General features: G+C 47.1%; 1 protein-coding gene across 1 annotated transcript; it reads left to right on the top strand.

Moving 5' to 3' along the window:
* The first annotated feature begins 635 nt into the window (after window positions 1–635).
* Window positions 636–5,621, top strand: LOC119309038 (7-deoxyloganetin glucosyltransferase-like). Its single transcript, XM_037585148.1, has 3 exons — window positions 636–865; window positions 1,416–1,678; window positions 4,672–5,621. The coding sequence occupies exons 1-3, from the start codon at window positions 636–638 to the stop codon at window positions 5,619–5,621; spliced, it is 1,443 nt and encodes a 480-aa protein (XP_037441045.1).
* The last annotated feature ends 9,659 nt before the right edge of the window (window positions 5,622–15,280 follow it).

Genomic DNA, 15,280 nt, shown 5'->3' with positions numbered 1-15,280 from the left:
GGATGTCGGCTTGCCGGCTTCTATTCTCCGAAGTCTGAAGTTTGATCGTCCGCGACACTCCTGTTATTTGCAACGCTACTACTGCGACTATGCGGGAAGAAGTTAGAGATTGCACTGGATTAGATAGGAATTATTTTCATCTTATCTCTATGAGACATCTTGTTGTCCCATGTCTTGTATTTTGGAATATACTCACCTACACTAATTCTATCCCTTTCTGATCCTTTTTCAGAAAGAAAGACTTGGATGGATCTAGTCGCTAATGTCAGCCACCTACTTCATCTGTTTTAAAATATAGTGCTTCCTCTATTTCCGTGCTTCAAGTTTGACCATAAATTTAACCAATGAGACCCACTGCGGTAGGAACAAAAGTTATACCAGTGAATTCCTATTCAAAAGGAGTTTTCAATTATGTAATTTTTCCTTCCGCCGCAGTCGGTCTTGTTGGTTAAATTTATGGTCAAAATTGGACCTCAGAAACTCGAGCGCACTATATTTTGGAATGGAGGGAGTAGACCTCGATCCGATCGATCTACACATCAAAGTACGATCTAATTAGCTAGGGCATCTACAGCTTAGCTAGTTAAGGATAGTATGCACATTGCACAGCTCCGTACGGCCGAACGAACGAACTAATGGCGACGCCGCACGCCGTGGTGGTGCCGCACCCGAGCTCCGGTAACATCAACCCGGCGCTCCAGCTGGCCAAGCTGCTGCACCACCATGGCGTCTACATCACCTTCGTCAACACCAAGCACAACCATCGCGTCATGGAGGCCACGGAGGGCGCCGCCGCAGTGCGTGCCCACGAGGGGTTCCGGTTCGAGGCGATCCCGGACGGGATGGTGGAAGCTGACCGGGACCACTGTTTTGGTAATCGAACGAAATTTTGCTATCTCGCCCGGTTACCACGTTTGTTGCCCCCCCCCCCTCCTCGAGAAACACTCATACCGGGCAAAAAAATCTTGAAAATTTTGAATTCAAACGCTCAGAGTGTAGTTAAATAAAGGCCATCTCTTCTATTTTAACGAAAGTAGTCGTGGCCTAGTGCAACGCCAGCCTTTCCTCAACAGCACGTTGTGTGTTCGAATCTGGACATACGCTTTTTAATTTCTTTTTGATATGCAAAAGTTAAAAAAAGCTAGAAATTTGTTGGACTGGACAGTTGTCGAACTCGTAACTCTTTAGCAAGGGGGAATTCGGCTTGAATAGCCACTACGCCAGGAGCAGATAAGTGATAACTTCGGGAGTTAAACCTCTATCTATATCGATTTCAAAAATATTTGAATTCAAAATTTAATTTCAAATTTCGTTTGAATTTTTTCCGGTGTTTCGCGGTTACCATGGTAACCGCAAATTCCGGTGCCCCTCGAGAAAAAATGTCCACTTGGGATCCAAAACCTTGACCGGGACGTCGAGGACTACGACCTCAGGCTGTCTGCCGCCACGAGCCAGCGGTCCGCGGAGCCGCTGAAGGAGCTCCTCCTGCGGCTCAACGGCACCCCAGGCGTGCCACCGGTGACCTGCATGCTGCCGACGGTGTTGATGAGCTTCGCGCTGGATGTGGCGCGGGAGCTGGGCGTGCCGAGCATGGTGCTCTGGACTTGTAGCGCTGCATCGCTGATGGCCCACATGCGGCTCCGGGAGCTAACGGAAAGAGGCTACGTGCCACTCAAAGGTAACACCTCGAACCAATTTATATCAAAAAAGATCGATGCTGAAGGGGTCACTCATCTCCAAAATGCGGATGACACTATCATTATGGTAGACCTAAATGAATCCTGCATCGCTCACCTCAAGTTTATTCTTTTGTGCTTCAAGGCACTGTCGGGTCTCAAAATTAACTTCTCTAAAAGTGAGGTCATAGTTACTGGTGTGGATAATATCGAGGCCTTAAGGGTGGCCCACCTCCTCAATTGTATGCTGGGACCTTTCCTGTTTAAATATCTGGGCCTCCCTATCTCCCCTGATATGCTTTATGAGAAAGAATTTGCTCCTGCCGTGGCTAAAGTGGGCAATAGGGTCCTCCTTTGGCGAGATAGATACAATACTAATGCTGGGAAAGTGGCGCTGATCAACGCTTGCTTATCCTCCTTACCAATGTTTTTCATGTGCTTCTATCTGCTCTCGGTTGGCACGCACACGTGCTTTCATAAGCATAGAGGTGTTTTCTACTAGAATGTGGCAGACAATAGGCGCAAATACAGATTTGTCAGGTGGAAACTTATGTGTAGACCAAAAAACCTTTGGGGGTTGGGCATTATTAACACTACCATCATGAATAAATGCCTACTGATTACATGGTGGTGAAAAATTATGACAACAGGAGTTGGATCCTTATGGTTCTCTATCCTTCAAGCTACGTACTTCCCTCTTTCTATCCCGTTGTTAGCTTCTGCGCACGGAGGCTCACAATTCTAGAAGGATTTGGTCAAAGTTAGGCCTTTGTTTTTGGCCCATGATAAGTTTGTTGTCAGGGACGGCTCCTCTGTTTGCTTCTGGCTTGATTGGTGGTGTGGAGACTCACCTCTGTCTGTGAGTTTTCCCACACTCTTTTCCTATTGTCCCAACCCAAACATCTCAATCGCCGAGCTCTCGGCTAATAATTGGGACTTGGTCTTTTCGTCATTCCCTATCTCATGTAGATTTTGAAGATTGGCAAAGACTTACTGTTTTCTTCCCTACGCTCTTGGAGAATGTGGACTCGGTGGTCTAGCCCCATACCTCTCCAGTTCATTTTTCGGTTAAGTATTTATATTCAAAGCTTGTTGGCGGATCTCCCACCAACAGATTTAATCTGGTTTGGCGGGCTCGTATTCCCCCAAAGGTGAAGATCTTCATGTGGCAAGCTTTTCGAGGGCGTTTGCCCGCGGCGGACCAGGTCCATAAGAGGAATGGCCCGGGATCGGATTTCTGCGCCCACTACGGTGCTTTGGAGGACACGAATCACATTTTTTTTCCACTGTGTTCTGGCCAAGTTGGTCTGGAGATGTGTTAGATCCTGGCTCCAGGTCTCATGGGACCCCTCATCCTTCTCTAAGATTCGGGCCCTTGCTAATTCTTTGACTGGCGTTTCTAAAAGGGTCTTCTCGGTTGGCCTTGGAGCTATGTGCTGGTCTTTATGGACAACTAGGAATAAAATTTACCATCGACCATGTTTTCCCTGCTAAGCCTGCTGATCGCTTATTTAAATCATGTATGTTCCTGTAAGCAGTGGAGATCATTTACTAAGACGGAGGACTGGGATGCTCTTGATCTCCTGATATCTAAAGTGCGGGCCTCGGCGTCTTCCCTAGCCAGACAGGAGCATGTTGCTTAGTTGCTTTGGCGTTGACTAGTTGTTGGCTATGTCATTCTTAGTTCCTCCGGCCTGCGTGCCGTACGTGTGCTGGCCTGGGAGCCATGTATCTCTCCTTTAAACTTCGGGTGAGCCCACGTTTGGGGCAACATTTCATCTGTCTGTCTCGTTGGTTGTTAGTGTCCGAACTCTGTCTGGTGTCTTTATCTATAAAGTCGCGCGCATGCCTTTTATCTAAAATCTCCACGGGAGATCCTGATTATGCACTTAGTCATACATTGTAATGTTGTTGAGCAGATTGAGTGGTAAGTGTGGCCTTGTAAGTCGTGACTTCCGCCCCTTTGAGATGAATTCTCAATAGTCCCGCGATGAGGGATATTTTACATCGGGACTCACGACGATGAGGTCCAACTCCTCTCTCTCTCTCTCTCTCATTCTCTCTCTCTCTCTTTATATATATATATATATATATATATATATATATATATATATATATATATATATATATATATAACTCCAACGGTGTTGATGAAGATAGCTCCAACGGTGAATTCCTAGTCTGACAAGGTATCAAAAATAGCTCTAGATTAGATTGTTGTGGAACATGGGTTGGTGACGGTGAAAAAATTGCTCAATAAATCTTTTTGGAGGTTTCGAGAGATTATAAAGGCATAGTATCGAAACTTGATGAACATGGCCGAAGAGAAACCTGTGGGTTGTTGTGGCCGCGGGCAACAATGACGCCTTGTGGGCTTCGTCTCCTCCCTGGAGGCATTGTCATGGCCATGTCCATCCCCTGATCAGGCACCCGGGGAAACCTTAGGCTCGGTTTGCCGGGTCATGCAGCGTTGGCGCCATGGCGTCGTCCTCTCCTTGGAGATGCTGCTTGGGTGCTCAGGGTGTCTTCCGGAGGAGTAGCTGGTGTGGGTTGCCTCTTTTGCCTCGGCGGCGAGGCTTGGGGCGCCGTGTTGTCATGTGTTGGTTGGTGTTGTGAGCATGGGCATCCGGGATGCAATGCACTCCATCTTCAGCGCTTATTTGTGATGTCTTCCCCGAGTCACGCTAGCTCCTTCTGTCCACTTGTCGATCTCCTAGGTGCTAAGAGTGTAGGGTGCGTTGATCTAGTTTGGTTTGGAGTTTTTGCATGCTCCAATTGAGAAACAATAAAAAAAATCCGTTTCTCAAAACTCAATGTGATTTTTACAACTCTTTGCCTCGAAACATTGCCTTAATTTATTCAAAAAATAAGAAAACATTGACTTATTATAAATTTTCGAGCAACTTGGCAAACCTTTGTTTTTTGAGCAACTTACAGTAAACTTACTAGTATTTGTTTCATTGTTTGTACTGTTATTACATACGTATGTTTGCAGACGAGAGCTGCTTGACGAACGGACACCTGAGTAGAACGGTCATCGACTGGATCCCGGGCATGCCGCGGATCAGCCTCGGAGACACCTCCAGCTTCGTCTGCACGACCGACCCGGACGATTTTGGCCTCCGTTTCAACATCGTGCAGGCCAACGGCTGCACCAAGGCCGGCGCGCTCAGCCTCAACACCTTCGACGACCTAGAAGCCGACGTCCTCGCCGCTCTCCGCGCCGAATACCCGCGCATCTACACTGTCGGTCCCCTAGGCCCCCTCCTCAACCACCACCTAAGGCCAAGGGACGACGACGCCTCCGGCTCCGCCAGCGGCATGGGCCTGTGGAAGCAGGACAACGAGTGCCTCGAGTGGTTGGAAACGCAACAACCGGGCTCCATCGTGTACGCCAACTTTGGCAGCCTTACGGTCCTCTCCACCGACCAGCTCGCCGAGTTCGCGTGGGGCCTCGCCGCCAGCGGCCAACCGTTTCTCTGGTCCATCTGGGACAACCTCGTCCTCGCCGCTGGCTTGAGCTCACTGCCGGCGGATTTCGTCGCGGCGACTGCAGGGCGGTGCTTCCTGACCACGTGGTGCCCGCAGGATCAGGTGCTAGGGCACCCGGCCGTGGGGTGCTTCCTGACGCATAACGGGTGGAACTCGACCTGCGAGAGCGTGGCTGCCGGAGTGCCGATGGTGTGCTGGCCGGGGTTCGTCGACCAGTACACCAACTGCAAGTACGCCTGCGAGGTGTGGGGTGTGGGCGTCCGGCTTGACGACAAGGTGAGGAGGGAGCAGGTGGCTAGCCACGTCAAGCATGCGATGAAGGCGGAGGACATGCGGGGGAGCACGGCTGGGTCGAAGGTCAACGCGGAGGAGGCCGCGGCGCTCGGCGGGGTGTCCTGGGAGAACCTGCGGAGCATGGTCAAAAAGCTCGGCTCTGTCAATGCTGAAGCTTGAGGAGTTTGACTGATCGATCAGGATCTTTTATCGGGGTCAGTCCGGCTCCGTCTGCAACTGCATCGGTGATGCCAATAAAGTATTCCCTGTAAGCCACTGCTCGTACCCTATTCACTTACTTGGTGACTTGGTAGTATTATGAGTATGGCTGGTTTCCGAGCAGGACAGGACAGAGAGAGCGGTTGGATGGATGGATGGAAACGATCTTGTGGAGACGCGCTCGCGTGCACTGAAACCAGCGAGTCAATGGATGGCACGCTTCCTTCCCTTGCATTCTCTTTTCTTCTTCTTCTTCCCTTCTAAGGCCCTGTTTGGTCCTAGGATTTTTTTTAGTCTCAAGTCTCTAAAATGTCCCTATCTTTTTGGTTCCTGAGACTTATAAGTCCCTATAAGACCATATTATAACTATAAGTCCATATAAGTCCCTCCTTGAGAGTCTTATTTCATAAGTCCCAACTGCCCACTTTAAGTCCCTATAAGTCCCTCCTATTTGGTTTAGATGGGACTTATAGGGACTTTTTTAAGTTCCTAAGCCAATAAGTCCCCGGAAACAAACACCCTTTAATTCTCTTCTCCGTCGCGAGCGAGCGCAAACTCCACATCTCCTCTTTCTTTAATTTTCCCCACGACACCAACCTCTCCTACTTCCCACGCCGGCGCCGGCGCCGGCGAGGAGACCTCAATCGCCTGCCGTAGCCTCACGCTGCCATCCGCGCGCGAGTCCTCAAGCCTCACGGTCCCGGACCACCACCCAATCGACCGACCAACACGGCCGCCGTCGATTCAGACTCGAATTCCGAGCCCGAGCCAGGCAACAACCTTTCTCCCATTCTGCGCGTCGCCGTCTCCCACGTGAAGCTCGACCGTCGCCGTTGCCCAACCTTTCAGAAATCCACCTACCGCGGAGGGAGCCTAGCTAGTAGCTACCTTCCCCGGTTCCGGCCATGGTGATTTCGGTCGACGGAGCCCGTACCCCAAAAGCCACCGCCAGAGCTCCCATCCCAACCTCTCCCTCCGGGGGCCGTACATACCACGCCGTGGCCGTGCACGTCCATGCATGCATGTGCATGTGCTCCATCGGCACCCAAGACGTACGGCGGCGACAATCGTTCTCCCAACTGCACACGTCTACGCCGGCGATGGTGCCAGCCGCGCGCACCTAGTGCACGCTACTGTGATGTGATCGGCGACCAAAACGGCGCCATATGGATCGTCGCCATCCTGATTATTAATTTCACTCAACCAACAGCCAAGGAATCGCTGGTCGTCTTCCCTGCCTCCGGCATGGCTCCGCCGTGGCCGTGGCCCCATCTCCTCCTCCTCCTCCACATTCGGAAGGAATCTACATGCCATCGGCGGCTCCACCTCCAGCCGGACCTCCCTCCCTGCCGTTCCGCACCCTCCCGGACCACCACGTCCGCCGTCGACTTCGGCCGGTTCGAATTCCGAGCAAAGAAGCAACCTTTTCTCCCATTCCGCGTGCCGACATGACATGAAGCTGCCCGGTAATCGACCACGGCCACGGACTACTCACTCCTCGACGGGGTCAAACTCTCAGAGTTCTCGACTCACAAATCCACCCGCTGCGGAGGTTCCCCAGTTCCGGCCATGGCGATTTGGTTGCCACCGTCGGACGCCTCCGGTGCTCCTCCGTCGTTCGTTCGACTCGACCTCCGAGTTCGGTGAACGGAGCACGTACCCCAAAAGCCACCGCGCGCAAGAACTCCCAACCTCTCCCTCCGGTCGGGGGACCGTACATACCCCGCCGTGCACGTCCATGCATGCATATGATGCATGCGCTCCATCGGCGGCGAGAATCGCGATCGATGTAAACCAACCTGCAGATCGAGCCTGGCTAAGGAATTGTCGGTGTGCCCGTACGTCTTTCCCGCGTCCGGACGGCGGCATGAACTAATGGCTCCTCCGTGGCACCATCTCCTCCCCGGCGGCCCTCTGATGAATCGTATCGTACATCAGCGATCCATCTCCAAATCTAATAATCTAATCAAACCTACAGCTACAGTAGCACACACATGCACATGCGCCCGAGAGAGATACGGGATTTCTATTCTTCTACTGTATTAAAAAGTCTATTTTGTACTTCCTCGGTTTCTTTTTAAAGTTTGACTAGTTTTGTAGAAAAATATATCAACATTCGCACTATAAAATCAATATTATTATATGCATGATGAATTCATTTTCATAACATATAACTTTAGAATAATAGATGTTGATATTTTTTTGCTATAAAGTTAGTCAAACTTTACAAAATTTGACTTTGACCAAAACTTATATGCCAACTAAAGAGAAACAGAGGGAATACTGTATTGTATATAGGATCGGAAGCCGTATGTTTGTCGCGAGATTCGTGTATATATATGTGTGTTTTGCTACTTGCCCGTTAGTGCTAACTACTCCCTCCGTCCGGAAATACTTGTCATCAAAATGGATAAAAGGGGATGTATCTAGATGTATTTTAGTTTTAAATACATCTATTTTTGTCAATTTTGATGACAAGTTTTTTCGTACGGAGGGAGTATATACTCGTATAAGTTGATTCGAATTTGGATGTTAATCATAGCTAGCGGCTTACTACTCCCGGTCGTCCCCCGCTGCGTTTGCTACTTGATTCCCACGATCTACAATCCCCAAGCTGACGCCAGCGAATGAGAGGAAGGAAGTTGATGCTACGGCCAGGTGCAGGGTGGAGGCGTCTTGGCCCTCACCTCCCGTGAAGTTCTAAAAAAACTGAAAGTTTAAGAGTTCAAACTGTTGAAAGTTGAGGTTTCAGATTTTTCAACATTCTTAAAGTTTGAAAGTCTAAAAAGTACTCCCAAAAAAATATCCCGAGAGTTTGACATTTCCAACTGAATTTTTGTTAAGTTGCCACAAGCATTTTTTGAAGTGTACGCATGGATTTTTGAAACATGTCAAAAGGGACAAAATCCAGAACTGGAAAGTGTGATCATGCATGACTTTCCAAAAATGGAAAGGTCGACGTGTCGATGGCGCACCTCATGCGCTAGATAGCCCAGTACATCTACCAGTCTCGAGCACTAGAATGATAGTGGTTGCAGTTTTAGGGAATATGACTTTGCCAAGTTGCTCTAGAGTTTCCTTTCTTTCTAAAGGCCCCTTCAAAACCATTATAAAGGCTCGAGTTTTAAGGAATCTCCTAGAGTTTCTCCCATGTATCACCGAGTACATCCATTTGGGTTGGGAGAGAGAGAGAGAACGACGTGGCCTTCATTGTGAAATGAGTTGGAAATGATAGAGCCCCTAGGGTTCCATGATCACACAACTTGTTGAGGTATGTATACTCCTTTTCCCCGAAATAACATTTTTTGTTATCCTACTGAAAAAGCAACTAAAAAACTATTCCAATGATCACTAGTATTATTAATTCTTCCCAGAATTAACAAAGACGTCACAATGAGGAATTTGAGTTCCTAAGCTACAAGCAAGTTGTGTGGTTCCTAAGCTACAAAACCGAGTGTCGGATTTCAGATAAAGCGAACCGACCAACAGATTTGTTGTACCGCCCCTCTCCTCTTCCATACGGTTGGCAGCGAGGTCCTAGGTGTATGAGAGAAGGAGACGGGGCTACATGAGGGGGCGACAACCCACGCGCAATGATGGAGGGACTCAGAATGAAAACTAAGACTAGCCACAATGCATAGTAACATACACTAGTAACATAAGTGTGGTAACATACAAAGCTTCATTTATTAGGTGATAGACTCATATTGCATTGGGACATGTGATGTTACAGCAACTAGCTAAGTTACTAGTACTACATCTCTCCTCATTAACTCATTGCCACATAAGCAAATTTGCTGAGTTGGACTCGATGTTACTACCGAAGTTACTCCCACTGTGGCTAGTCTAAGAGACCGCACTGAGTGCGGCCCACCTCACCGGCTCAGGCGGGGGAGGGGGTGGCGTGTACGGAAGTGCAGCCGGGCTGGCGGGCGCGGAGAAGGGGCATGCGTGCAAGCTTGTGCCCCTGTCTTAGTGTATCAGGTTGATAATCGACATGCATGCATCCATTGTTCTGGAAAAACAAAGCATATGTTGGTTTCGTTTGATCGACATGGAAAATTGAAGCCATGCGTGCATGCACTCGTAAGTACTACCTCATGATATGTTTTGCCACCGTGTGTTTCCCGCCTGAACGTTTCCCACCAAATTTCTCGCACCATGTGTTTTCCGCCTGATATGCGTCGCTTGAAAGCCACCCGCCCAAATACTCGCATCATGGACCATGAAGCCTTACTTCGGCTTTAGTTGACGAGTGGCTTGCTTGGAACCATGAGAGCTTGCTTGGAGTGTTGTTGACTTCCTTAACTTGTGTTGACTGGCATTGACTTTTGTTAACCATTCATGTGATGTGCCATGTAGGAGAGTTATTGCTATAACACTATCTGTCGATCTATTTTTTTTGCGATGGACACTATTTAACTACTCGAGCAACCTAGCTAGCCTTGGACGACAACGGCAATAGGACGGATGAAGTCCAACAACTTAGCGTCGAAGGGCCGCGGCCCCTGTTTGACGAACGGACACCTGAGTAGGACGCTCATCGATTGGATCAGGCTCGGAGACATGCACGTCCAGCTTCGTCCTCTCAACCGACTCGAACGATTTTGGCCTCGTTTTCAGCATGGTGGAGGCCAACGGGCTCATCCTCGAACACCTTGGACGACCTAGCTAGAAGCCAACGTCCTCGCCACCCTACGCGCGCATCTACACCGTTGGTCCCTTCGGTTCCCTCAACCAACTCCCACCTCCCTACCCGGCTCATTTATTGCTCCCGTTCTCTCCTCAAACAGCGGGCCGTCTGTGTTCCGTCGGATGTGGATAAACGGTTGAGATCTTAGTGAAGACGGACATGGATCCGTGGCACCTCTGGATTAACCAATGAGAGGGAGCCAGCGACCACCGGAATCATCTCCCCACTCACCCACCCACCCACGTTTCTCCCCCGACCTCTCCGCGTCCACCACATCGCCGCCGCCGCCGCTCTCTCCCGCATCGCCGCCGCCCCTCCCCTCCCCTCCCCTTATCCGAGGAGAAGAGAAGAGAAGAGAAGCGAAGGCGAGGGGGAGATGGAGCGAGCGACCAGGTCAGCGGCGCTCCCTCCCAGATCCGCCAGCGCCGTCGTCAAGGACGGAGGTCGGCTCCCTTGTCGGGAACATGTTGCCGGAGGCCACCTTGCTCAACTCGCTCGTCCTTTCCGTCGTCGCCCCTGCTCGCCTTCACCGGCGTCGGTGGCTCTCGCCGCGCGAGCTCAAGTCGCGCATGACCCCGTCCTACTCCTCGTCCGCAGCAAAGCCTCCTCCTTTAGGTAAGCCCTCTCCCTCTCCCTCTCCCTCTCTTGCATCTCTGATTTGGTTTCGATTCTGAAATCCGTGCACCGGTGTATGTAAGTAATCTGGGCAGGAGCAAACGCATCGACCACTTCTGCCTAGGAGCCCAAGGTCGAGGACCATCCTCAACGCACCCATGGCGTCAACCTGCACGACGACCGACAGAGACCATAGGTTAGGTGAGTCTAGCTCTACCTCCACCCATGTCATCTGTGATTTGCAATACGTTTTTACTAGTACACTGCATTCCATAGTTAGTAGTACTAGTACAGTGCAGAAATATTGAGTTCTTCGATTGCTGCCGCAGGATGTTCAATGTTGCCTCACTCTGCTAGTTCCCTCTCACACCACAACTAGTTTGATAACATTTTTATCGTGTGAATGATGTTATGTTTTACAGCTGGCATTCCCTTTCCATTGTCGTTTCATGTTTCGCAAGGCGAAATCTTCTACATTCTGAATGATGTATGTCAACTTAAGTTCATTGCTTTTTTTCCTTCATAAGTTTCAGAGTCTAGGCAGACCTCCAATATGAACTATAACTGCTAGTGTTCTGATTCTCTCGTGTTATATTGAGGGTCTTAACCTTCTGCATAGGTTGAAGGAATAAGCTCAAGGTTTACACTTACTTTTGTAAAATGAGCTCTAGCCTATTGGCGTTTCTCTTATTTGGTGGAATCCTTAGGTTCAGGACACTTCCCAATCAAGCTAATTGATCAATTTTGCATCTATAGATACTTATGTTTTGAGCACCACCTACTTCCTGATTATTATTGAATCAATTGCGGGATTGATTGTCTGGAAAAGATCAATGTGATCCTCTTGTTTAGCGATAATATCCATTGTTCAATCTCAGTGAATCTCACATCAAAACATCAACTGTGCAGCTTTAAGCAACTGTACTACTCCCTCCGTCCCATAATGCAACATCGTTTTGCAAGCTGAAAACATCTTGCAAAACGTTCTTATATTATGGGATGGAGGGAGTAGAATATTAAGGTATAGGAGAAATACTTCAGAACTGAGCTCCTCCGGCTTTTGTATAGGATAATAAGTTGCATGGCTTCTCTCTCTATGTTTATGTTTATCATGTCCTTTGAAATTGCAGGAAGTAGTTTTCTTTTCAACCCGTTAACATATTTACTGCTTGCAATGCATGGCCTCTTGTCTAATCAGCAACTAACATTTCTAATTCAAACTTTGATACTCTCAGTGGACTCACACCTTGATCTTCACCACCCACTGGAGGTCCTTCACAAGTGTGCTCAAGGGCGTGTTGAAGAGCTGGATAAGAAGAGGGAGCTCCGTTTTGTGGCTCAGCTCACACAGAAGCACACTCCCCCTTGTGGCTCCCCCTGCGCCTCGGATGGCCGCTTCTTCTTTTACTACGGCATAGGTAAGCTACTCAGCTTCTCCACTCCTTTTCTCATGATTTGTGTGCCCACAACCATCAAGCTGTGGTATACTTAATTACTACTGTCCAACAGTACACGAAGAACAATTTGTGGTTCCAAGACAATTCATTTTGCTGTGAATTGGATCATATAGAGATCAGTTTTTACGATGATTGCACTTGTTTTCTGTCAATGATGAATGATAAATTTGGCGTGTCTTTTCTCATGTAACTAGACTGTAGACCTCAGTGCTATCACCCAAATTAACTAGACCCTGTTCTTCAAAAATTGCTCTCTGTTTTATTTTCTCTTAGACTTTGAGATTGAGCTCTAAACTGCACTTCTGCATGGTCATGGTAGTATTAATCGTTTGTCTGTAAAATTTTTTAAGTAACTCAATTATATGTTGACAAAGGACAAATCAGTCGTTGCAATCCAGGATAAGAACGGGAGCCCCGCTAGCTGTTTACCTCTCATATAGCATGATACATAGATACGGTAGCAGAACCGGAATGAGCGTACACAAATATTTTATTGCTCGTGTTGTCAAAACACGTACTTTGTCATTAGATGACCAGTGAAGGAGAAAAATACACACAGGAATGTGCAAGTCATGAATGTCACTTGGTAGGTCTAATAGGCACTGATTTCGTATCTCGGAATACTTTATTTTAATATCTTTTAAACTAACTAAACCTACCGAAATTAATATTTGTTGTTAAATTTTCTCACATCTTATATCTAATCCGAATCATTGTGTCTATTCATGAGTGTTGAAGATCACAACAAGATGAATGATTCTGCAGTTCTAGTATGTAATAACGTCCAAGCAGAGTTATTCTATGATAATAAGTGCTTAATCCTGAGATAGCATAATGTGTATTTGTGTTATCCTGAGAACACACTCTGTTTTTTGTGATAATGACGCTTAATCCTGCAGCATATATGTATATGTATGTGTTTGTAGTCTTGATAACTCTTAGTAAGAATTTCTGTTATGTATTTTCACCTGGTGAAGTTTCAATGTGTTTGTTATTGGCTGGGTAAGACAACAACTGGGATTCGTGAATATACAATTGTGATGATTTAGTGTTACAATGCGTGCTTTGTGTGTTGTTTTCAGTGAAGCAGTACTACCTAGATTCACTACTGGAATCCCTGTGCGCCTCCGCATGCGCAGCTGAGCCTTGGCCACCACACTCTGTAGTTAGTATTATGTAGTGCAGTCTGATCTTCTTTTAGGTTTTAAGGAGTTGCCCTTTTGGATGCCTGTTAGCGAGGCGACCTTGATCTCCTTGTAAAATATTGCCATCGCGCCATGGTAAACTTCATTACTGTGCAACACTACACAAAGAACAATTGTTGGTTCCAAGATGATTCATTTTGCTGTGATTTTTTGTCATACATGAATCAGTTTGTACAACGACCGCGCGTGTTTTGTATCAACGATAAGCGATATATTTGGTGTGTTGTGTGATGTAACTAGACTGTAGACCTACCTGAGTGCTATCACCCAAAACAACTAGACCGCAGTCTTCCTGTTCTTCAAACATTGCTCTCTCCATTATTTTTCTCGAAAACTTTGAGATTGAGCTCTAAACTGCACTTCTGCATGGTCATAGTAGTATTTATCCGTTGTCAGTAAAATAAATTCAAGTAACTCAAAGTTTCTCAAAAAACATTTCAAGTAACTCAATTATATGTTTACAAAGGACAAATCAGCTGTTGCACCCAGGAAAAAAGCGGGAGCCCTACTAGCTGTTTACCTGTTAATCTAGCCTGATACATAGATATGGTAGCAGAACCGGAATGAGAATACACAAATCTTCTATTGCTCATGTTTTATAACATGTTCTTTGTCAATAGATGACCAGTGAAGAAAAAGAAACACACACAGGAAGGTGCAAGTCGTGAATGTCACTTGGTAGGTCTGATAGGCACCTTATTTAAGAACTCACAATTCTTTATTTTACTATCCTTTAAACTAACTAACCATGCCGAATTAATATTCTCTCATCTTATATTATAACCCAAATTATTATGTCTGTTCATGGGTGTTGAAGATAACAACAAGATGAATGATTCTGCAGTTCTAGTATGTAATAACATTCAACTGAGTGGTTCTATGATAATGAGTGCTTAATCCTGACATATCACCATTATTGTATTGTAATCCCGAAAACTTCCCTTTGTGAGTCATTTGTGATATGGGCTAAGCGTTAATCCGAGCACACTAGTTTCAGAACATGATTTCCCGTTACTATTATGTAGTGGTTGCAGTTGAAGTGCACTTTTAAATCTAATTCTAGAAATATAATTCAGCTATTTGTGTTAGTAGTCCTTCGAGTTGTCTTGGGAATGGACTCTTATATTTGTAAATGTGTGCATCTGCAGATCCTCTCAAGGGGACCCAAGAATGCCCGTGAGTCATTTTGGTAAGGATCCTGGTGTGTCGCACAGCCACACCAAACCTTACGCCACTCCAAGGAAAGGAAGTTTGAGAAGGCTCGTGGTAAGGAGGAACAGCCGTGGCTTCAAGATTTAAGTCAGCCTATCTCTTAGTCATTGTTGGTGTGGAGCGACTATTGTTTTGTTTGAGCACTGTATAGGTAGTACTTGCTGAGACATAGGAACTATGCTACACATGTCTGAAGTAGAATTCTCTCATGCTGAAAAGAATAGATATTGAATCTTATGATACTTCTTTATCCCCCCCCCCCCTACTTCAGAGATTAAGGGATGAACTGGTGCATTCTTTTGGGTTTGGATTTTAATGGTTGACACTTTGCAATGTTGCTTATTTCCACTCCTAGAATGATCCATGTTTCCACATAAGCTTTTTTGATTGGAAGTTTATTGTTACCATTGCTATAGTTGGGTTACGTTAAGGCATTTG

The sequence above is a fragment of the Triticum dicoccoides genome, chromosome 5B (assembly GCF_002162155.2).
Source record: "Triticum dicoccoides isolate Atlit2015 ecotype Zavitan chromosome 5B, WEW_v2.0, whole genome shotgun sequence".
Classification (NCBI taxonomy): domain Eukaryota; kingdom Viridiplantae; phylum Streptophyta; class Magnoliopsida; order Poales; family Poaceae; genus Triticum; species Triticum dicoccoides.
The sequence above is the reverse complement of the archived record's forward strand: the minus strand, read 5'-3'. Positions and strand labels throughout refer to the sequence as shown.